This window comes from Peromyscus maniculatus, chromosome 7 (assembly GCF_049852395.1).
Source record: "Peromyscus maniculatus bairdii isolate BWxNUB_F1_BW_parent chromosome 7, HU_Pman_BW_mat_3.1, whole genome shotgun sequence".
Lineage (NCBI taxonomy): Eukaryota > Metazoa > Chordata > Mammalia > Rodentia > Cricetidae > Peromyscus > Peromyscus maniculatus.
The window spans coordinates 3,832,420-3,857,786 of NC_134858.1; the positions used below are offsets into that span (position 1 = coordinate 3,832,420).

The following is a 25,367-nucleotide window of genomic DNA, read 5'->3' on the forward strand; positions in this document are numbered from 1 at the left end:
ATCTGTACACTAATTTCCTGGACTGATGTGGGAAGGCAGAGCCACCCCTGGGCAGGTGGTCCTGGGCTGTATGAGAAAGCAGACTGAGCAAGCCATAGAGAACATGGCATCGAGGACAACTCCTCTGTTGCCTCTGCTTCAATTCCTGCCTTGAGTTCCAGCCCTGACCTTCCTTCATGATGGACTGCAACTTTAAGCTGAAATAAAACCTTTCTTCTCCATGTTGCTTCTGGTTATGGGCTTTATCTCATGAATAGAAAGAAATAAAATACATCTAGGGAATATACATATTTTAAAACAGCATCCATGTCTTGAATGCTGCATGGTTGTCTCTCTCTCTGATTCTCTTACATGATGATCCCCTTGATTTCTTCATTGTAAAGCGTGCTGAATAACACATAGTGAGGGCTTCAGTCACTGGCTTTGTGTGTATACTATGCTTAATATGTGCAGTGCTTAATTGTATTGCCAACTTGATTTTGAATTACCATGGAAGCAAGTCTCTAGGCATGTCCATGAGGGAGTTTCTAGATTTGATTATTTGAAGTGGAAAAAGACTCAAAATAAATGTGGGTGATCATCTTCCGTGGGCAGGGTATTAGACTGGATAGAAAGGAGAACGCAAGCTGAGCACATTTGTCCATTACTCTCAGCTTCCTGAATGTGGACAAAACATAAACAAAGGTGTTCCTATTTCTGTGATTGCCCTCCATGATGGACTACACCTTTGAACTGTGAAACAAAACGAACTCTTCCTTGAGTTGCCTTTGTCAGGTATTTTATCCCAGGACCAGGACAAGTAACTAATAAATACACTGTGGTTTTCTCTTTTCAACTTCAAACACTCTTTTCTCTCTAAAGTCAGATCATGCATATTTTAATTACCAATGAAACGATTTGAGTTTGCAGAGATAATTATTTTAACTAGGGGATTTTACTGACATGGCCTTAATCTTCATACCGATTATAATTCCCAGCTTCTCTAATAATAGCTTTAACAATGCTGCTAGCTTTGGGCTAAGACAAAGATAATCTGTTTATAGAATGACAGTCAAATACAAAAAAATTAAATAATTCTTGCTAAATTTAGCAAAGTCATGAAAAGGATTTTTTTTATTTTTGATCATGAAATGAGACTCTCTGAGGTTGGGAGTATATCTCCAGTGTAGAGATCTTGATCAGCATACAGCAAACCTAATGCTGCTTTTCCCTACCAATGAAATACTATTTCCTTCCTCAAACACAGTTACAAAAATCAAACAAGCAAATAAACAGAACGCTTTCTTTGTGGTTGTCTTTTCAGGCTTTATGCAACATACAAGAAATAAAATATGCATAGCCCAGACCTAATTATTTCCTAAGGTCATAGGATAATTCCTTCAGCCTTCCACTTTAGCTTGGCAGTATAAACAGTATTTAAGATTAGTGGCATGATATCAAAAGTACAATCTCTAATCATTTTCAGGTTCTTATAACTACACTACATGTTCTCCTTGAAACATATTTAGGAATTTATAGAAGTCTATACTTTACACAAACCAAGAGGATTTGTTTGTCTTATATAAAAAGATTCCTTGCAAATGAAAGTTCAGCAGAGATCAAAGTCAGGAGTTGGCCTCAGGTTCAGACATCTGAGGATCTTCTCAGTAACCAGGCTCTTTCCTCAAACCATGACAGCATCCTGTCTCTCTGTTTCCTTGTCTCTGAAAGCTACTTGGAGACATGATGAATGAGACACTGTAGGGATAGTTTTCATATAGTGCCTAAGGTAAAGTCTATACTCTACAAACAGCAGCCACTACTACAGAGTGATTACCTACAGACTCTTCTCCCATTTTTAAGGAAAATAGATTCTTTTCTCATACAGTATATTATCCTGATTACAGTTTCCCCTCCCTGTTCTCCCAGTTCCTTCTCACCTCCTCTCCATTCTGGATCCACTCCATTTCTATCTCTCCTTAGAAAGGAACAGGCTTCAACAAAAGAGATAGCAACAAACCAAACCAAAGTATAATAAGATAAAACAAATACCATCACACCAAAGTTGGATGAACTAAGCCAAAAGAAAAATGAAGAAGCCCCCAGAGAAGGCACAAGAATCAGAGACCTACTCATTTACACACTCAGAAGTGTTGCTGGAATTTTCTTTGGGCTGCCAACCAGCTCCTAAATAAAGACTTATTATTAATTATGCATGCTCAGGCTTAGCTTAGGCTTGTCTCACCAGCTCTTTTAACTTAATTTAGCCTATTTCTATTCATCTACGCTTTGTCTTGGGAACTTTTACTTTTATTTTGTTCTGTATGCCCTAATTTCCTGCTTCACTCATGGCTGGCTGGCCCTTGGCACCTCCCTGCTGTCTCTTTTTCTTTCTTCCCTTGAGCCTATATTTCTCCTCCTATTTAGTCTCCCTGTCCAAAAGTTCTGCCTATACCTCCTCCCTCAGCTTTTTATTAGACTACTCAGGTGCCTTAGGTGGCCAAGGTAAAACAGCAACACGTCTTTTCATAATTAAACAAATATTCTGCAACAACGGAGTTCCATAACAGTACTAAACTGATAGATATAATATATATATGCAGAGAACCTGGTGCAGACCCATGCAGGCCCTGTTCATGCTACTTTAATTTCTTAGAGTCTTGTTCTCTTGGTGTCTTCCACCTCCTCTGGCTCTTACACTCTTTCTTCTTCCTGTTCCATAGGGGTTCCTTGAACTTTGTGGGGGGAGATTTGATGGAGCTTTGTGCTCCAAGATCACTCACTATCTATGTAATGTCTGACTGTGAGTCTCTATTTTTCCCATATGCTTCAGGAGGAAGCTTCTCTTATGATGGCTGAATAAGGCCCTGATCTATGAGATGGCAGAATATCATTAGGAATCATTTTCACAATATTTTTTAAACCAGTGGCATTTAGCTTTTCCTTGGGTCTCTGAGCTGTACAGTTTCTGGTTCTTGGTCACCCAAGCAGTGTCCGGCATGGTAGCCATCTAAGGTGGGCCTTAAGTTAAATCAGATGTTGTTTGGTTGCTCCCACAAGCTTTGTGCCACCATTGCCCAAACATATCTTGCAGGCAGGACAAGTGTGTGGCTGAATTAGAGTTTATGTTTTACTTTTGGTAGCCTGAAGAGCACTTTCTATACCAAAGACACAAGAACATGGGAGTTAAATTTTCATGTAGGCACAAGCTTGACCTCTCCTGTTCAATGAGTTGTGTAGGTGTTGTCTTCAGCAAGGGACCTTGCTGTCAGTTTGTCGGGAACAAGCTATAGTCTTGGCAAGAACCTGGATTGTTTGGAGATTCCCCTGGGACCCCTTTCGCCAACAATTGATAGAATGTAACCCAGTCCTGATGCTGGAAGCCTTGTTTGGTTACAAGAGATGGCCAGATAGGACTCCATTTTCCCCATTATTTTTCAAAACTTCATTAGGATTGCTTGTATGTATTTTAGGAGGTTTCCACTGTGCTAGGTTTCCATACCACCCATCGAATGCCCCTTGATCCTAGCTATTCTTCCGTGCATTCCCCTCCTCACCACCTCCCATCAGCTGTCCTCCTGACACTTCCATTGCTGTTCCCATCCCACCCTGGGGCCAACCATAAGATCTATTCTATTTCCCTCTCCCAGGGAGATCCATGTGTCCCCTAATCTTTTCTTCTATAGCTAACTGTCTGAGTCTGAAGAATGTAGCTTGGTTATCACTTACTTAACAGATAATATCCACATATAAGTGAATATATACCATATTTATCTTTCTGGGTCTGTATTATTTCACTCAAGATGATTTTTTTCTAGTTCCATCCATTTGCCTACACATTTCATATCATTTTTAACAGCTTGGTAATACTCATTGTGTAAACATACCATATTTTCTTTATCCATTCTTCTGTTGAAGGACACTGAGGTTAATTCTAATTCCTGACTATTGTGAATATAGCAACAATAAACATTTGAGCAAGTGCCCTTTGCGGTAGGGTGAAAGGTCTTTTGGGTACGCCCAAGATCTTGAGGTAAATCATGGATCTTGAGGTAAATCAATTCCATCTTTATGAGGAACTATCACACCAAGTTCTATAGTGGCTGTACAACTTTGCACTCCCACGATCAACAGATGAGCATTCTCCTTATTCCACATCCTTGCCAGAATGAGCTGTCACTTGTGTTATTGATCTTAGTCATTCTGACCAGAGTAATATGAATCTCAAAGTAGTTTTAATTTGCATTTCTCTGGTGGCTAAGGACATTGAACATTTCTTTTTTTTTAATTTATTTATTAAATTTAATTTTACATATCAGCCACGGATTCCCTTGTTCTCCCCCCCCTCCCACCCGACATTGAACATTTCTTTAAGAGCTTCCCAGCCATTTGAACTATTTGAGATTTCTCTATTGAGAATTCTCTGTTTAAATCTGCTCCTCATTTTTTAAATTGGATTTGTTTGTTTGTTTGTTTTAGTTTTTGCTTTTGATAGCTAGTTTCTTGAGGTCTTTAAATATTTTGGATATTAGTCCTCTATCAAATGTGGAATTGCCTTAAAATCTTATCTCACTATGTATGTGGCCGTTTTATACAATTGTCAGTGTCCTTTGCCTTACAAAAGGTTTTCATTGTTTATGAGGCCCCATTTAATACTGTTGATCTTAATGCCTACACTACTGGTGTTCTGTTCAGAAAGGCTTCTCCTGTGCCAATGAGTTCAAGGCTATTCCCTACTTTCTCTTCCATCAGGTTTAGTATATCTGGCTTTATGTTGAGGTCTTTGATTCACTGGGAGTTAGGTTTAGTGCAGGGAGATAAGTATGGATCTATTTGTATTTTTCTACATTCAGATACCCATTTTGACCAGCACCATTTGTTGGAGATTCTGTCTTTTTTCCACTGTGTATTTCTGACTTTTTCAAAAATCAAGTGTCCATAGGTTTGTAGATTTATGCCTGGGCCTTCATTTCAATTCCTTTGATAAACATATCTGTGCTTATGCAAATGTCATGCTGTTTTTATTACTATAACTCTATAGTACAATTTGAAATTGACGATGGTCATACCTCCAGCAGTTCTTTTATTAGTCAGGATTGTTTTAGCTCTCCTGCTTGTGTGAGTTGTGTGTTTCCATAGGACGCTGAGAATTGTCCTTCCAAGATCTGTGAAGAATTGTGTTGAAATTTTGACAAGGATGGCATTGAATCTCTGGATTGCTTTTGGTAGGATAGCCATTTTTCACATGTTAATCGTTCTGATCCATAAGCTTGGAAGATCTTTCCATCTTCTGATATTTTCTTCAATGACTTGAAGTTTTCAGCATAAAAGTCTTTCAGTTGCTTGGTTCGAATTACCTCAAGTTTTTTGTTAATTTTTATTTTAGGTGTATAGGTATTTTTCCTGCATGTAAGTCTATACACCACTTGCATACCTGGTGCCCCCCCACAAAAGCCAGGCAAGATTGTCAGATTTCTGCAACATGAATTACAGACAGTTGTGAACTGCCATGATGGTGCTAGGAATCCAACCTAGGTCCTCTAGAAGAGTTACTAGTATTCCTAACATCTGCACCATCTCTGTGGCCTTCCAATGGCTTATCTTAATAAAAACGAATTGTTCACAAATTTTCATCTTCACCTAGCTTCTCAGCAACAAATCATAGCAAGATCTCTAATAGAATTTCCTTGGTGTGAACTAAGTGTTCTCTAATCATTGTTGGAAAAAAAACAGACACGACAGAAGCAATAACCAAAATTGTATGTTTTGGTTTGCACTTTTTCTGCATAACCCCTTTAAAGTTCTGTCATGTGATGGGTGCATTAGTGAACTTTTCTGACAATGACCTCTTCTCTCCAGTATCATTATGTTTTCAGGTCATGGTACAAAATGAGTAACTTCAGGTTTTCAACTTTTTTTTTTTTTTTTTTGCATTACTGATTTGGGTAAATACTTACCTTGTGTCTGCAAGCATACATGGACATCTCTGGATCTCAGGTGTTGTCTCATAGCTTCCTCCAAATTACTGACTACATGTTTCTTAGAATTTTGTATCATATTTTGTTAAATTCCAGAGGCAAATTGAGATTTTCTACCTTTAAAGGGCAGTCTTTGCTTCTTGTTAATTATTTATTCTCAACTTTTGGTATGCTTATATCAAATGTCTTTGGCTTAGGGATGGAAAGATGAATCAGCAGTTAAGAGTGGTTGGTATTCTTGCAGAGGACCCAAGTTAGGTTCCCATGTCACTCATGTCAGGTGACTTACAACCATCTATAACTTCAGCTCCACTGCATCAGACAGCCTCTTCTGGTCTCTGAGGGTACCTGTACACATGGCCACATACACACAAAGACACAGATACATAAATAAAAATAAATAAATCTTAAAAAAAATAACTTGCCAGTAACAACTGCCCTTCTTTCCCATAAATTTTTAGAAGTGATTCTTTAATTAGTTGTCAAAGTACAATCCAACAAAGTATGCTTGTTGGATCAGAGTTTGATTGTTTCTATGTGTTTAACATTTGCTTTATCCCACCCCTGCAGATTTCTGCAGGTAGAATTTTGGATTCATGACAGAAACTCAAGTGCTGAAGGATCAAAAGGCTTTGTTCTAAAGAATCTCCCCCATGTAGTGACCTTATTCCGCTGCCTTCCAGGTTTAACATTTCGCTTTTCCTCAGTGGGTCCTGAGCAGAGCACAGTGTGCCGTGAGTGGGCAGGGAATTCACTGGAGGAATAATGTTGATAGTGTATTTGTTAGTTGTTGTTTCGTGGATTCCAACAATCCTTTAGTGTGTCTTTCTAATTGCAAAGAAAATAATTCAAAGCATTAGCTCAATCAAGAAGCAAAAATATGATTAGCAAAGATATTTTCTTCCTCTGAGGAGTGAGCGTAAAAGAGCAAACAAAAGAAAAGTATTGAAGGTGATGAAAAGAACTCCAAGAAATATCTTCTGAAACTTTCCTAGTGTAAGCTTTCCTTGTTAAATTGAAGATTGTTTTGGCCGCAATCTTTGTGAAACTATAAGTAACTGCATATGTTTTGTGGGGGTTGTGAATATATTCCTCTAGCAATGAGTAGTCAATGGCTCATGTGCTCACACTCAGCTGAGGATGAAACTGAACAACTGTCGCGAATGAGATGGGACCAGCTGAGCACACCAGATTTGGAACATAGGCGTGGCAACAGCTGTCTTCAAAACAGGGGTCCCCAGCTCTGCTCTGAAGGGGTAGGGGAAGAACTGGTTTTGGATAGTCATTGAAGGCACTCTGTCACTCGATGTGTGGCAAGCTCACTCTGCTGAGTGGAGTATTTGCTGACTTGTAATCTCCTGCCTTCTCTCTCAGATGAACCCAAAGGAACCAATATCAAAGCTTAGGTTATCTCAAGGAATCCCTTTCAACAGCAGAAACTGCCCATTGTGCCTTTGTGTTTAGTAGCAACGGTAGCTATTGAAACATTTGTTATCTCTCTCTAGATTTGCTTTAAGTCTGGAGGTACGTTGTTTTCAGAGCTTAACTAGTAAATAGCTGTCTAACCCTAATTTCATGACTAGTTGTGTGTTTTATGACTCCTCCTTACTTTTTTCCTCTGTATACAGGGGAGGGGTCTCATGAGCATGTGTGCATGTACCTGTAGAGGCCCCAGGTTGATGATGGGGTACAGCTGATTCTCAATACATTGTTTGTCTTGTCTTATGTAGAGGCCATTCTGTCACCCTTTAGTTCTCTGCATAATATCCTGTAACAGGCTTTTTCTTTTGGGTCACCAACCAGCTCCCAAATCATGACACTGAGACTTATTATAGTTTTGAATGCTCAGTCTAGCTTAGGCTTGTTTCTGGCCTCTTTTAACTTAATCTAGCTCTTTTAATTTAAATGAACCTGTTTCTCTTTACCCACCTTTTGCCTTGGGGCTATTTCTTTTCTTTCCTTCTGTAATCTTACTTTTACTACTTTTTATATCTCCTGGCTGGATATTGGCTGGCTGGCTCTGGGCTTTTCCCTTATTCTCTCTTCTCTTTTCCTTCTCTTATTCTCCTAGCCTTGATTTCTCCTCCTATTCATTCTCTCTCCCTGCTAGCCCCTCAGATCCTTTCTCTGCCTAGCTATTGGCCATTCAGCTCTTTGTTACATCAATCTTTTGCCTTAGGCAGACAAGGTGAAACAATTGCAACACTTCTTTACATAATTAAACACACATCCATACATCATTAAACAAATGAAGCATAAATAAATGTAACAACTTTACACAGTTAAAGTAATATTCCACGGGGTAAACAAATATAACACATCTTTGCCTAGTTAAAATAATATTCTCAGTTGTGGAATTTTTTTTTATTTTTTCTTTTATTTTACAATACCATTCAGTTCTACATTACTATTCAGTTCTACATAACAGCCACAGATTCCCTTGTTCTCCCCCTTCCTGCCCTTTCCCCTTCTCCCCAGCCCACTCCCATTCCCACCACCTCCAGATCAAGGCCACAGGCTGAGGGGCCCCCAACTGGATCAGGCCCTCTGAATAGGTGAGACAGTTGATTGGCTTGATCTGTTTGGGAGGCATTTAGGCAGTGGTACCAGGTCCTGGGCTTGCTGCATGAGATAGCTGTTTGAAACCTGGGGCTTATGCGGGGATGCTTGGCTCAATCTGGGAGCAGGGGACTGGACCTGCCTGGACTAAAATAATATTCTATAACAATACCCAATTTATTAATTGGTGAGCACTATTTTTCATTAGAAGGCTATTTTTCTTCCAACAGGGAATCCATGAATGACACCTTTAAGGACATAATTTAATAGCAGATAAGACTGTAAGGATAAATTATCAGGCATATTCTAATCAATATTTTTCTTTTTCATTGCTATATTAGAAATTATCATTTTGACAAAACCAGCCTGATCTACAGGGCTAGTTCTAAGACAGCCAAGGCTACACAAAGAAACCCTGTCTGGAAAAAATTATTTTGTTATTAAAACTAGATGCTTGTTATGAAATGTTGTGAAATTTTTGTAATATATGAACAAAAATAAGAAAATAAGCCATCTACCATTCAGGATTAACTAGTATCAGAATCTTTGTAAATATGTATTTCCGTCCTCTTCAGTCATTCCTGCACATTTTTTTAGTGAAACTACATGGAATCAAAATTGACCAGCTATTACTTCGTTTTATTTTAAAGATATGAATTGTCTGTTACATCTCTCACATGTGCATTTATCAGTTTACCCTTATGCTTTTAATTTTGTTTTGATATCTTTTGGATTTACAGATTTTCTACCAACACATTGTATATGTTTTTATGTTTTTCAAGTTTGGCTTTTATGGTTAGAAATATTGCTTCTAGGACTCATGAGGATGTGACTCTTACTGAGTCTGATAACTTGAGTTCCATCCCTGGGTCTATGTGGTGAAAAGAGAGCACTGACTCCCCAAAAATGTGCTCTGACCTCCACACAGGTACCAGGGTACATGTACTCATACACACACGCACACGCACAAGTATATGCATGCACACAAAGAAAATAGTAATAACTATATATAGTATAACTATAAAACTTCAAAAGAAATATTGCTTCCTTACTACACGGATATAAAATGCTTGTCTGTGTTTTCATGTAATGCTTTGAGATTTCAGTTCTATGTATCACCACAACAATTCTTTCCCCATGTAAATCAAACTCTGTTTGCTGTGCTGTTTAAAACTGAGTATCAGAGTCTGCTTTGTAAACTAACCTGAAGAGTGAGAGGCAGGGAATGAGGGCACCTACCAAACAATAAGCTTTACTGCTAAAATGTAACTGTGAACTTTTATACACGAGGATGTGAGCTAAGAAAAATACCATATTAAACGATATATTCTTATATGAAAGCAATGTAGGTTGCAATGCCTGTGGTTGTAGAATGATTTATAATATTATTTGAGCTGAAAAGAATAGGTCAATAGAGACAAAGTAGCTATTTGAGAGCTAACTCTGTACTTGATGTGGAGGTATGCTGGGTGACTCATTCAGCTCTCGGAGCTCAAATTTTTCATCTCTGGACAAGTCATTTCCTCCTATAAGGTGGATGTCTACGATGTCTCTAAGGTACAGTAAGCTCCCCATCATAGTAAAGTGTGGAGATTCCCTATACAGATGGGGGAACAAAATATCCAAGCCATGGGCTTCCTCCATTCTTTGGTGGATACTGCAGCTCTTAGCAGAAGGTAAGAAACAGATCAGAATATACACCAGATCTCTGGAGTTAGGAAATCATTATCTCTGCCTGGGATGGGACACGGCTGTTAAAGTGTTTGCATGAGTGTGTTTTAACAAAGACCAGAAATGTGTTCTTAGACACTGTGATGTTTTGACACATTTCAAATGATCACTCACTGTTTGTTCTATTTTAGCCTCACTTCAAGTGACAGTGCAGTCACTGTTCTGCTAAGAGCACTCATGAAAAGGAGCCATCTAAACTAGTCATGGTGATATTTAAATCATAGAATTCAGGGACCTACTGGTCAAGGTGAATGCTGCCTCTTTTCTGCTGTATACTAGGAACTAGGAGAAGTTTATCCTGAAAGCACACCTAAGCACTTGAGGTTGAGTAAAAAATAAAAGACTATGGTCTCTGCCATTCTAGCTAATGAAGTCATCAGCAAAGAAATGGGAGATTAATCATTCCAGACATTCCTAACAATGTCTGGAGGAATCCATTAGGCATTGCCATCCTCTGGCAGGAAGACCTCCCAGACCTACACACTGCTTTTCTTTCTGCTCTTGTATTGCCTGCAGTGTAGGCACAGCTCCGTCTTTTCTGCCCCACACATTCTCTAAGCCAGCTATGGTGACAGGAAGGAGCACTCCACAGCTCCCATGGATGGCTCTAGCTTCACCCAAAGGGCTCTACATCCCAGAGCCTGCCTGCCACATGTCTCCCTGAGATTGTATGTAACACATTTATTGTTTATAAATTGTAAACAATAAGGAAATTGGACTAGAAAATCCTAAAACTGTTTCTAGTTCTGAAATTTGAAAGAGCCATTCTGGATTTTGCGTTGTTCTCCAATCCATCACTTGATTTTGTTGTCTTCTATGTGTGGAGAGTTCCCAAATCTGTCTCAAGTTTAAGTCTCTAGTGAGATCTACTGTCTACAGGAAGCTTCCTCTGATTGCTCTTACCTGCATGTTGTAGACGTACCTCAGACACCATGCTCAACTCCTTAGCCTTCTCTAGGAACTAACCTGCTTACCATTCAAGATTCCAGGTCTTTTGGCATGAAAATTTTCTCAGCTCACCTCCTCTTCAGGTGCAGTTGTCTGCCACCTTCCATGTTATCTGAGCAAAGTGCTATCAGAGAACTCAGATGACTTTAATGATTTCAAGGTCCTTGGGAGAAGAAGTGGTGTCTTACTCACTTACCAACCTCACTTTAGAGACTACCCTCTGACATAGTGGGTAATTAGCAAATGTTCCATGAACAAGGAAAACTGTAGGATCTACAAATTGCTTGTGGCCTTACCTTGCCTGGTGCTGTGGTTTGGGTATGGCTGGAGTCTGAGCCCAGGAGATCCTGTGCTGGGCAGCTTGTTTTCCTGGTGACAATGTGTAGCTAAAACTTTAAAAGTTGGGGCCTCATGTGATTTCCTCAGGCCACCTGGGATTAATTAATGTAGTCTCCAGCCTCTGGACTTCCTGTTTCAAGATGTGCTCTCTCCCTCTCACACAGGCTGTCACGGTCTTGTCACCTGCCCTTAGGCCCTTGCCCGAGGCCTAATAAGCACGGCTGCCCAGTTTCGGACTTCGGGGACTTCCAAAACTTTGAACTAAAGACTTCTTGTTTCTCTGTTAAGGACAGTTTGGAGTATGTGGGTATAGTAACAAAAGCACACTCACATACCCGGCAGTGTGATCTCCCACAAAAACCCTGCCTCACCTGGTGCCATCTGCTCGTCTGCTTCCAAGAGGCTCCTGTAAGCCACAGTCTTCCCTTGTTTGGATGCATCTTTCTACCATAGGTCCTTTCTGTTCCCTGTGTCCACATCTCACACATTTGCTGTTTCTTTCGTTTTATGCATTGAGGTTGGATTAAAATAATGGTCAATAGCCAGTTCCTTCTCCTACCTCCTATGTGATCCAGTTCCCTCTAGGTGAACAGCTAACATTCCTTCAATGCCAACATTTATACAGAAATTAATGTCATCATGACCACACAAAGATGCACTTTCTGACCTCCACGGTACAAATGAAATTTAGAACTGATTCTCAGCCCTCATTTAGTAAGCATACTTAAGCAAATAATCTTTCAGGCTTGAGTCACTGAATATGTCATAATATCATCAGAAAATGCCTCAAACTCAACTCAGTCTGGAAGAAATTACAAGGATGACTTATTTTAGCAGAAGCAAGAAGCTTCTTATGACATGTAGAAATGGTAGGCTCAGGTCTCCTTCCGTGTGTGTGTGTGTGTGTGTGTGTGTGTGTGTGTGTGTGTGATTTACTAGTGCTGGAGTAATTAATGTGAAAGTAGCGTGAAGATGGAAGTTAAGTTTGCCTTTGTAAGGGCAGTAGCTAACCATTTCCTCTTGCTCTTGTTGGCTGGCTCTGTTGTCTGCCTGCTGTCAGACCCCCAGTCACGGTCTCCCCCTGCCCTCCATTCTGACATTTGTTAATGGAGTCTGGGACAGCCTTTAGAGGTTAATCTTTGAAAAGATCATTGCTGTTGAGGACTGGCTTAGCAGGCGGAATTGAATGTGATTTAGAACCTAGCTTAAACCAAATGGACATCAAGAATGACAAGAATTATTCTTTCTCTGGATTAAGCTCTTATTAAATGACAGTTATAACTACATAATTACTACATTCAATTCCTGAAACAGCTCTGCAATTTAAACACCCTAGCCCATTACAGATGGAGAAGAGAAGAATTAAAGGCTGAGAAGGTCACTTGAGGTCACACACCAATAGACGGCTAAGTTGAATTTGAACTTCTGTCTGTACATTTTCTATTTCTCCATATTTATTTGACAATGTGAGCACAGGTGTCCACGTTTGGATGCAAGGGGTTCTTGTGGACAGATGCTTCATAAAAACGGTGACCTGCTTGTTAACAGTGGAGTCCTGTTACTGTTTTCACTTAGTCGGAATGAGGTTCAGAAGGCTGAGATGCTGCAGCCATGGGCATGGTGAATTGAACAGACGGGTGACTCACTACTAATGGATGTGTCTTTGCCTTCCAGGAAGATTTCCAACCTAAAGCAGCCTCAGAGACCAACTGGGAGTCAGTCACAAGCTCTGTCTCTGTGAGTAATTTATTATCTGTTGCTAGACGATATCAGGTCAGCCTCTGAGGGACCTCAACTGCATTAAGAACTCGGGCTTGACTGCAAGCCAGATCTCAGGCAGTTTGAGCTCCTCCGTGTCTTCCAGGAACACCCCTGTTGGCTGCTCTTTACTGTTTGCATTTCCAAGGGTCTTTTCAGGCTGGGAAATCTCGGTGTTTACAGTAAGATGAGTTAAGTGAAAATTAGCCGTGCACAGTGCTTTAAGTGGGACATAACACACATCTTACCCTGCGGCTGTAAAACAGTTCTTGTCTCATTTTGTTTCCTCCAAATTTAGTCATTTCTCAGGATCCTGTCTCTTTATCTGCTTTGTATGGGAAGAACAGATCTTGCCTTCACCAATCCTGCATGTAGAACTTATGCAGTAATAAAATACAAGTTAATAAAGCCAAGCTCTTCTCAGCCAGGCCTAAGCATGGGGAGCGAGGTCTAACATGGGCCATGTGGTTGAGTTAGTGTTGCTGTTTTTAAGCCAATGATGTCTGTAGGTCTAACATGGGCCATGTGGTTGAGTTAGTATTGCTGTTTTTAAGCCAATGATATTTTTTGAAGCAATGTGTTTAATTCCCTCTATGGCAAAGTTTCAATAAGTCTGCATTCTGTGTCTTTTGGAATCCCCCAATGAGGTTGATCAATTTATATCCACACCCTCTGCCTCCAGGGCTCAGGGATCATTGAAGAAGAGGAAGTACGAGCATTGTAAAAGCCAGAGGTAGTGAGTATTTTCCAGACATGGCAAGGCTGTTACAAACCGCCAGCAGCAGCTGTGATTGCATGCACAAGGCCTGCACACCATCAAACCACACAAAATCCCTTGGGGGTGGAGAGGCTCGTGGAGTCTCTGCCTAGCTGAGGAGCGATCGGTGGCTTCAGGAGACTGGGAAGTCTGTTCTCTTGAGGACCATGCCTCTGAGTGGCTACCCACAGGTGGCTTGTCCTACACCTGAGAATACACAGCGGCACCAAGTGGACTCAATGGGTGTTCCGTTTTTATTTTTTAAGAGCCCATGAAATTGGGAGGAAAAGTGCTGAGGAAATAGGGAAGGAGTTAGAAGAGAAAGGATGAGGAAGGAATTAAAATTCAGGTTAATAATTCAATTATCATTGTAATTTATCCTCATAAATATATAATATAAGCTCAATGACATCACATCCCATACATGTATGAAATTATCAAAAAGTTAAAACAAACAGTGCATTAGGGACTAGACAGGAACAGAGTACTGAGGATCTGGTGGTGACGTTCTGAGTCTCACTGTGCTTAGCTCAGTGGCGGTGACTCTGTCAGGTGGAGGACATCAAAACGAGGCACGCACCACGGAGATGTGCCTTAGGGCACTTATCAGCCTGTGGCTAATGACACTGAGTGCACACCAGTGGCCTTTGAAGACAGGGCTGAGGGCTGAAGGGCTGTCCAGCTTCTTTTCCATCTTACTCACGGTGGTTCAGGGTGGTCTGATTATTCCTGCTCTAAGTGCAAAGCCAAACAGTTTACATGGCCTTTACCTAATTAAGCAGAATCCAGGCTTTTAAACAGGGGAAGACTGGCTTATCCCTTTGGAATATTTGGCAAAGGTCAGCCCTGGTCAATATTTACTGGAAATTTATGGTTTAAGATCTGAGGCTTTAACCCTATTGGAAGAGCAAAAGAACCAGATACTCTGTTTGTTGTTTCAATTAATTTTCGTTAGTATACAGCGAGAAGGAATTTCGGGGATACGCATTATACAGACACGCTGTGCATTTTGCCCTCATTCGCCCCGCAGCTCTCTTCCACCCTCCCCCGTCGCTGTCACCCTTCCTCTGTGAAAACTGTTCATGCTTTTTAGATCTGTTTAGAGCAGCGTGAGGTATCACTAGACCAACCACCAAGTTCTATGTCAACCATATTTTGTTTTGTTAAAATTAGTTCACAGGTTATTTTCTATGCAGTAGGCATGCTTTTGTGGTGATTTTAGTTCAATTTAACATTTTAATTTAACATTCTAATTTATCTTTATAAATATGTAACAGAAGCTCAATGCAACCAAATGCATGGTGCAGCTGAAGGAGATACATGTAAGTGGCTCTCTCAAATGTTTTAAATATTCACTTCAGAAGCAAATATTCTTGTAGGTTTATTAATGTGTTCTTAATTATCATCCTGTGTCTGTCAGCTCCCTAAATGAAACCTGGAAAACACCCACGGATCTCATACAGAGGGACAAGTCTCAATTTTATGTGCAGTTTGAATTTTCTCCCCAGCTCAGTGTTACAGGAAAGTCTGGCCTCTCAGCTCACCCCGACTCCATTCTAGGACTGAGAGTCCCTTAAGAGTTTGTTCTCGGAGAAATGTCTGTGTACACAGCAACACTCCAGGCACTGTTGAGAGCCATCTGAGAATGCTTCTTGCAGCCACTTTTCCCAGAGCTATAACAGGAAGCTTTTTATGTGTAAATGGCTTGATGGATGGTCTTACTTTTATTTCAATGCTGCCAATCTCCTAACTTTGGTCAACTCATTTTGACTTGCAGCTTATTAGAACCACATTGTGATATAAGGCTAATTATATGGTGAATATGAACCACTGGGCTTAGAGCGAATAATTAGTTATCCATACAGGGTGAGTGGAGACTTGTAATTACAGTCTGACTTATAAGTATCATATACCCCAAGCATGTGAGTATTGAGAGAGTTGTAGAAGGCAAAATCATGTGTCTATCAGAGTTCAGCTTATGTCTCACACACACACACACACACACACACACACACACACACACACACACACACACACAATTTAAAGAACTGGCCTGTCAATAACTGAAGGAACAGGAGCTAGGGAGATGGTTCCGCAGTTAAGTTGCTCTTGCAGAGGACCCAGGTTCAGTTCCCTGTACTTGCTGTAGTAGTTTACAAACAACCATAGCTCCAGTTGGAGCTTTTCTGACCTCTGTGGTCACCAGACATGTATGTATGTGATACATATTAATACATGCATGCAATGCAAACATTCATCTCATATACATAAAATAAATAAATGTAAGACATTTAACAAAAAGAATGAAGAAACCAATATGTCTGTACCTGGATGAAGTTTTTTTTATCATCAGCAAGGTGAGTATGGAATGTGTCTTTATCTTGGCTCAAACTATTAACAAATCCCTCTTAAGTCATTCATGACAAATGCCAAGTGACCAGATAAACAATTGCTTGTGTACTTGTGTGGCCTCAGACAGGTAATGAGAGCACATGGTGGGAAAGGATGAGAACATCTGCTTATTTTGACAGGGCTGTCTAAAAAGGGACAGGGTCACCAATCTATCTCCTGTCCCCACCGCACTTCCCAGCTCCCACATTCCCCCCAATCCTCCTACAAAGCATGAATGAAAAACGGCCCCTGAGTCACACCAATGGTAGATGATTTCATTGGACTCCATAGTTTCACCAGCTGGGTGGGGTGCAGTTCTCTGAAAGTGAGGGATCATGAGTCATTCACAGACCTATGAAGCGTGAGTGCTGAAGAGGGAGGAATAGGAGAACAGTGAGGGCGTTGGTGGGGGGCTGGAAGCTCTGGCACCTCCACTATTTGTCTCCTACAGTTCCGTTTTCAGAAGACAAGCTCTCATTAATTTCCTCTTCCCTTTAGTGATAGGAGGTATTTGCTCATGGGGAGACTTAGTTGTTTGATAGTTTCTTTAAAGATGTTTAGATGATCATTTGAGGCTGAGTTCTTTCTATTTCCCTGTTAATGGGTCATGAATTTTCACCGAAATGTTTGACTCATGGCTCATTTGCCTCAAGATTGTACAAGGGTTAGTGGAGTAAGTGCTTAGAAACTACATGAGAATGTTTTATTTCCGGCAAAATACATGATCCCTTTCTGGACCTTCAAAGGCACTGTGCTCATCGTTTAAATAATATTCTGGGACTTTCTTAATGAAAACTGAGATCGCTGCTAAGCCAGAGCAGTTCTTTCACTTTTTTTCTTTTAATATGCTTCCCATGTGAACCTTGCTCTCATAAGTTAAGAGAGTCAGTTTTAGGGCTAATTATCTTGTTGACAGTAAATAAGTTGGTTAAAGTGCCAGATATAAAATCAGAATGTCTCCAGAGTGCAGTCAAATTCAGCTCAGACAGCATCAGGACGAGAGAACAGATCATATCATCAGAAATTTCTTGAAAGGAGATTAGAGTTTAATTCTATTGTTAGTTAATATATGGATGATCTGGTACTAGGAACAAAGAAATCAGATGCCAATTTTTGTATTCTACTTAGCCTATATCTTTTGAAATTATCTCAGCTCAAATGAACTAAACATTGTATGATCTTCTTGGCTTTGACGTCCATAAATGCACATGCACACGCTATGTTGTGTATTAGAGTTAATATAACAGTTCAGTGCCAGATTGCCAAGGTATAATATTTTAATGATATGTTGTGTTCCTATCTGTGTTCCTTCAGTATGTTTATATGATAGCTGTATTTCACCAATGGACCCTTTCTAAGTACACTGAGCTGTATGTCACTCTTAGGGGGTGTCCCATCACTCTCCATCAGTAACGGACCCTACGCTCACTGCTGATGCTTTGGACAAAACAATTGCAGAATTCGATACTGTAGAAGATCTGCTTAAGCACTTCAATCCAGAGTCTTGGCAAGATGATCTGGAAAACTTGTATCTGGACACCCCTCATTACAGAGGCAGGTCATACCATGACCGGAAGTCCAAAGGTAAGAAAAGGCTTGGATGGTCTTCATCAAGTAGGAAGAGTGTTCAAAGTAATAATAAGAATCTGTAGCATAATCTATTTAATTCATTCAAGTCTGGTGAGTATTATAAGTCCATTATCACACCTGTATGTCACAACACTTTCAAATTAAGTTGTGTTTTGTCCAAAATGTTGTTTGTATATGACTAAAAAAGATCGACCATAGTTTGGAGACCTTATTAAAAGAATCTGTGGCCTAGAAAAATGGTTCAGTAGGTAAAGAGCTTGCTTCACAGGCATCAGGACCCAAGTCTAGATCATCTGAACCCAGACAAAAAAGTCAGATGTGATAGCACACTCCTGTAATTCCAGTACTGGGAAACAGAGAACAGCGGATCTCTGGGCTCACTGGTCAGCAGGTATAGCGCCAGAACAGTGAGAAACCCTGCCTCAAAAAATTAAAATTAAAAAAAAAAAAGAGTTAGAAAGTCATTGAGAAAGGCCCATGGCATCAAACTCTGGCCTCCACCTGCACATTCATATATGCCAGCATACACAGACACAAATGCACAAAAGCACACATACGTATACATAGCACACAACAGAAATATAAAATAAAACATCCAGGCTAGCTTCCTATTTCTTGGCAGATAGATTCTGATTTTACAGTGGAAGAAGCCAAAGTCAGGCACTGTGTATGGATCACCTGCCGGAGGCTGCACGGCTAGGTGTCAGTGAAGACGTGAGCTTCCTGGTCTCTGGCTTATACAAGCGTTGTCCCTGTGATCAACCGCTGTGCTTTTCTGACAGCCGCCAGTGTTGGCTTGGCGCAGGGTGGCCAGTGTTGGGGCCTCCATGGACACTGCATGCACAGTGTTGGGGCCTCCATGGACACTGCATGCATATTGAGCGCATCCTCCCTTCTCCCCTGCTCACACCTCCCCCACCTACTGGTCCTCGGTTCATCTGGCAGTTGCGTCTACTGCCATGTGTTCTGTTTATAAGATCTTATGTACTTATATGAAATCTAGAAGCCAGAAGTGAAAAAGAATGTGGAATTTGTTTTCTGAGATTTATTAAGTTAATATGATTATCTGCAGTCCCATGATTTTTTTTCTGTGGCTGACAATGTTCATTCTTATCCACATCTACTACGTACTAGGCACCTTGTGTGACTCACGGGCTGAGAAGATAAGGGTTCCAGAAGACAGTAAGATCTTATGGGATAGTTTGAAGGCATAGCTGAGCACATCCATTGTAAGTTTGAGGAAAAAAATAATGAGAGAGAAACAGAAAGGAATGTTTATACAGAATATTTGAGGACAAATAATAATTCCAACACTTTAAAAATCAGTTATGTTGTATATTTATCACACAGAAGACTGACATAATCTTAGGGAATGTGTGTTTAGGGGTGTAACTCCAGTAATCAGAGAATAGCATGGCTACCTCTAGTCAAATTCCTGCTTTGTACTTGCTTTATTCGCTAAGATTTATTATTAAGTTCTGCTAACAAGTCTCATAGGCTTTGTGTCACATGGCTCTGAAGGTGTTCAGCCAAGACATGGCCTGTTTCCCACACTGTATAATGTCAAGGGTGTTTCCAGGCTCAGCGCCCAGGCTGCTCCCACACAACCCCTGAGAATACTGAGCCCGAATGACTAATTACTAAACTTCCGTCAGGGTTGTCTGCTCATGGCTTGGGTCATAAATCTTACATACTAAGCATGCATGGTGAAGGAAGGACGAAAGAGGTGCAGGTGCCCCGGTGTGTGGAGATGCACCATGTGTGGATCTGAGTAACAAGAAAGGGAAGTCCTTGGGGCTCAGACTGGATTCAATTCAAAGATAACATTGGTTTTATTTAAGGTGTTGCTGTATTTGGTGGGTCTCCACCAGGTTAACCCAAAGGGAAGTAGAATAGACCTAGGTCTTGAAAATCCCAGCAGAAAACATTTTAAAACTTTCTCAGACACAGAATCAGAGACATCAGACCCTGCCCTCAGGCATCTCAGGGCGGGTCTTGATGCCTCTTCCCGTAAATGCTAAACTTAAAATCGCTGAGTGGCTGGGCAGTGGTGGCGCAGGCCTTTAATCCCAGCAAGGTAGATCTCTGTGTGAGCCCAGCCTGGTCTACAGAGTGAGTTCTAGGACAGCCAGGGCTACACCAAGAAATCCTGTCTCAGAGGGAAATTGCTGAGTCCAGCTTTTTTCTGTTTTCCTTCTTTCCTTCTTTCTTTCTTTCTTTCTTTCTTTCTTTCTTTCTTTCTTTCTTTCTTTCTTTCTTTCTTTCTTTCTTTCTCTCTCTCTCTCTCTCTCTCTCTCTTTCTCTCTTTCTTTCTTTCTTTCTTTTTCTGAAAATTATGTTTTATGGGAGATAGGAGACTCGAATTCAAATCCTAAGCTTATGGGGTTTTATGATTTTTTTTTCTTAAATCACTGATCTTTCTTGTAACTCTGGTTCGTTGGTAAGGTACTTTTCAGCTGCTTGTGGGGGCTATTCAGAAAGCCCTGACAAGCCCCAACCATGTGGCACTTGTTCAAGAATGTTTAGCTAGCTCTACCAACTTCCAGTTCTGAAATATGTATTCACTTCCTTGGTGAACCCATCTTGTTTCTTTCTTTTTTTTTTTTTCTTTTCTTTTTTTTTTTTTTTTTTTTTTGTTTTTCGAGACAAGGTTTCCCTGTGTAGCTTTGCACCTTTCCTGGAACTCACTCTATAGCCCAGGCTGGCCTCGAACTCACAGAGATCCGCCTGCCTCTGCCTCCCGAGTGCTGGGATTAAAGACGTGCGCCACCACCGCCCGGCTCCCATCTTGTTCCTTACCTGTCCCTGCTGGATCCAGTTAGGAGTACTGGAGACACATAACACCAAACACAAAGAAAACATTGGCTTTTTTAGGGAATAAGCAATCCAGGACCTTGTATGAATCTTAACTTTACCTGAATCAATAATTTTATGGGGTACATTATGAAATACAGCTGCATAGCCCCACCCCAGATATATTGGCTCAGAATCTTTGAGGGCAGAGGCAGGGGCACCAATGTTTTCCACTGGCATTTGAGGGGTCCTGAAAGTCACCATGAAGAGAGCATTCAGCCCATATGTCTAATGTGCATTTAATACATGATTGGATATTTGATGAATGTTTGTAGTGCTGAGGACTGAACTTGGGGCCTTGAGCACACCTAACAAATATTCTGCCCCTGGCTCTCGCTCCTCCTCAGTCCAGTGGATTTCTATACTCTGTGGAAATCCACCCACAGACAGAACTGTGTGGCTTTGTTAAGAATGCCTTTGGTTACAGGAATAGCTAACCTTGACAGAGCATTCAAGGCATGTTCTTCTTGGTGTTTGTGACAGTGTAAACAGCATTTCTCCCCTGCTGGTTTGGGTTCCATTTCTGGTCTCATGTATAAAACAGCCCCAAGGCAGACTCATAGCTCTCGTTTAACCCTGCCGAGTTGCCACTGTCTGGCACTGAATAAATGTGTTGGTCTGACTGTTTGTCATCCACTGAGGCGGAACCACCTGCTCAGATCACAGAAGAAGGGAGGTCGGCTTGGATAGTTCAGTTGGTTTTTCTGCCTTTAGAAAATACAGGCCCAGGGTTTGCATCCTGATGGTCACGGAGAAGAGTGGATAAGAAGTGAACACAGAAAAGAAGTCATTCAATGGTGACCCCTCCTTTGAGACTCCACCAAAGAATCCCCCACTGTCACCATAAAACGTGTTAATGATATTGTACAGGAAAAGAAGTAGACTTTCTTTTTGTCTCAAGGTAGGAGGTGCTGAACCTAGACCTTGTGAATGCTGGGTAAGCAGGCTTCCTGAGTTACGCTGCCCAGCCACTTTTTACTTCTTAGTTTGAGACAGGAACTCACAGAATTCCCCAGGCTAGCCTTAATGTCACTTTGTAGCCCAGGAAAGCCTTAAATTACAATCCTCCTGTCTCAGCATCCCTGATAGCTGGGATTATAGGATGGTGCAATCAGTCTCAGTGATTTTCATTTTTCATTTGCTGACTCATCAAGTACCCTCTCTTCTGGTTTTCACAGAGATCAGAAGTGGCATTGTGTTCATGGTTCTGAGGAGGAAGAGTCTCGAAACTAGAATGTGAATAGAGAAAAACCACAATGTGATAAAGTATGACAAGCGTCTGAAGCAAAGATACACACACAGTAGTGAATTAAAACCTGCGTGTGTGTGTGTGTGTGTGTGTGTGTGTGTGTGTGTGTGTGTGTGTGTGTGTGTGTGTGCATGTATAAAGATACAGTGTCACTCTGTACCCCAGGCCATCTTTTTGTTTGTTTGTTTGTTTGTTTGTTTTTTTGAGACAGGGTTTCTCTGTGTAGCTTTGCGCCTTTCCTGGAACTCATTTGGTAGCCCAGGCTGGCCTCAAACTCACAAAGATCCTCCTGGCTCTGCCTCCCGAGTGCTGGGATTAAAGGCGTGCTCCACCACCGCCCGGCACCCCAGGCCATCTTAAAACTGACAATATTCTTCCTGCCTCATCTCCCCCACTTTTTGGATCACAGTTGTGGGCCACCACACCCGACACACAAACAGCGAATATTTTTAAATCCAATATTATGATTTTCTTCTACTTTCTCTGGTGGGAGGAAGAATGGATGAACATGAGCTGGTCTTGTCCAGAAGAGAGCTCAAAATGAGGGTGAGGAAATCCAGCACCATTAACTCCGTTCTACCCAGGAGTGCCATAGAGGCCCACTCTCCAGTTCCCAGATGGATAAGCTCAAGCTCTGGCTACTCAGGGTTGGGAACTGCAGGGAATATAAGTTAATAGCCCAACCTTCAGTCTTCCAGGGTAGTACAGGAGGGGTAGTATGTGAAATTGAAACCTGTTGGTGACTATAGCTCCAAAACCCAATTTTTGGTCAATAATATCAATCTTATACTCCCAACATCATAGATGCCCAAAAGTTAAAGAAAAAAGTCTTCTCTAATTCAAGTTTCATTTACTTTTTTCTAATAACTACACAAATGAGTATAGCAAAATTAGGTAAATTATGTGGGTGTTCTTTGGAGCATCTGTCTAATGCCATCTAGCTCACTGCATGGCCGCTGTAGTTGAACTGAAGCTAAACTATGATTCATTTAAATGATGTAACTGTGAACTTAGGTGAACTTAGGTGCAGCATGTATTTAAGCTCATAGAATGAAATCAGACCTTTCTACATTAAGAAGTAATCAGTCCTAGGTTATGCTAAATTTGGATGTTAAGTAAGAGGTGATTTGTGGAGATTAACAATGCAGATGAGAGCTAACTCCTTGCTTCTGGAAGGAAAACTTGTTTGTTCAGAATGACAACATGATGTCATAGTAATGCCCAACACAGTGGTAAAAGGAAAAGCCTGCCCACGGTGTGAGTGCTGTCATGAAATTATAAACAACAGCCCCAGTAAGCAGGCTTGCCTGGAATGTGCAAGGACTTGAGTTCAACATCTAGACACACACACACACACACACACACACACACACACATCTCAGAGTGAGGAGAGTATAAAATACTAGTAAATGTATTGGGCTGCTCCAAATTAGCAGTTATGAGTTGTTAGTAAAGTATGTTCCTCTCCAAAGAATTTGACAGCTTTGAACGCACATACCACCAAGGTTGGCATGTGCTCCTCCCTGTCAATATTTTAACATCCAGTGCAGCAAATGCCGTGGTATTCAGTTCGTTACAAACAATACAGTGTGAAATACATGACTTTTACAGACCCTAAATGGTTAGTTATTGTAACTTTGAGATTGTCCTGAGGATCTAATATCAATTCTGTTCTTCATTCTATTTTGTTCTAGTCTCTAAAAACATATGACTCGTTTTTAAAATAAGGTAAATGATGACCACAAGAAACTGAAGAACAGGTAAAATAAATGTGTCATATCAAGAAGTTTCCAAATATATTGAGGTAGTAAATAGAGAAGCCAAGTGTTTACAGCTTTAATCCCTGGTTGAAAGTTTTTTATAAAGCCCTTGACTGATACCAGCGAGCACTGGGCCAGCCAAACTTGAAGTGGCAGTTTCTGTAGCCCTCTGTGTAAGCTGGACACTCAGAGGCACAGAAGACCAAATACCACAATAGATTTCCTTTCCTAACAAGTCACTTCCTGAAACACCAGGCAGGAGTTTTCAAAGTATTAAAAGTGTTTACCATCAATTCTGAAATATGGCAAAAAAAAAAAAAAAAAAAAAAAAAAAAAAAAAGAATACCGTTGCTGCAGATTAAAAATAAAAAAGGACTTTGGAGCCAAGTGAATCTGTAGTACAATTCAAACTCAAATCTCAAAACAGTAGCTTTGGGGAAATTATACCTGATTCTCTGTCCCCCCAGGTAAAAACAGCTATGACTATACCTGCACCTTGCAAAACCACAGAAGTACGGGATAGCAGCAGGATACCCGCACCTAGTCACAGAAATGGCACTTGGTATTTATGTTAATCGCTTGCAAAGCTCTGTGCAGAACTAATTCCCTCTCTGAGCTCTGTGCTCTCCCCTGTAAGGATCTGAGGTCATGCAGTAATCTGGAGAGTCTCATGCACAGTCTCCAAACACTGTCACGTTTTAATGTCTGTATAATTGGCACACTCATTAAAAGTTTACAGAAGAATTGCCAAGTACAAAACTTGCAAGGATACTGCCTACCCATAAACTTTCTAGCCTGTTTTGATCATTATTTCCTCTCTTAAACTTTACTTTTTTTCTTAAGCTCTCATCCTTTTGCTCTCTTGACCAACAAGATTTACGAGACATGACCCTGCATATGAGCATATATGTTACAGGAATTGCTAGTGCAGGGAGACTCAATTCATTCAATGTCTCTACTTGAGAGAACAGTGTAAATCACATGAAATCAAACTGAACACACCTGGCCATGGCCCCTCTGGTATTTAGATGAAGGTGACCATGACCCTTTTCTCCTTAGCTACTTCAGCTGGAAGGTGATTCTGTTTTCAGCCTGACCTCATTTGTCTGCAACACTAATGTGGGTCATACCTACCGAGAGCTGGAATTTGGACCTGTACTTCAAACACTTGAAATTCATTCAAGCTAAATAAATGCATGGCATGAGAGTACCATCATTCCTGTTTTTGCAGAAAGAGAAACAAATTCAAAAAGGTTCATTGACATTGTCTAAGTAAAGAGCCATGTCATGAACCTGGATTTGCTGGCTACAAAGCTTTGAGGAATTCATTGGTGTTTAAAAGCTTAGAATCATAGGCTTAGGGGTAAGAAAGAGGGACATGTTAAAACCTCCCCCATGCTTAAGCAGCCCTTCACTTGTTTTCTTAATTGTCATAGATGGGCTGCATACATCTGCCCAGGTAGTGTTCCCAAGGG

At 40.8% G+C, this 25,367-nt stretch overlaps 1 protein-coding gene across 4 annotated transcripts in view; it reads left to right on the forward strand.

Annotated features, from left to right (window-relative positions):
* Pdgfd (platelet derived growth factor D) overlaps nt 1-25,367 on the forward strand; it is a 213,782-nt gene that overhangs the window by 168,863 nt on the left and 19,552 nt on the right. For 2 of the 4 annotated variants that reach the window (XM_016002326.3, XM_016002325.3), the window contains exons 4-6: nt 13,209-13,271; nt 15,327-15,371; nt 17,826-18,024. In XM_016002326.3, coding sequence (XP_015857812.1) covers nt 13,209-13,271; nt 15,327-15,371; nt 17,826-18,024 — 307 coding nt within the window. The remainder of the gene's footprint in view (nt 1-13,208; nt 13,272-15,326; nt 15,372-17,825; nt 18,025-25,367) is intronic. The other 2 variants (XM_006983758.4, XM_006983759.4) reach the window with 1 other exon arrangement.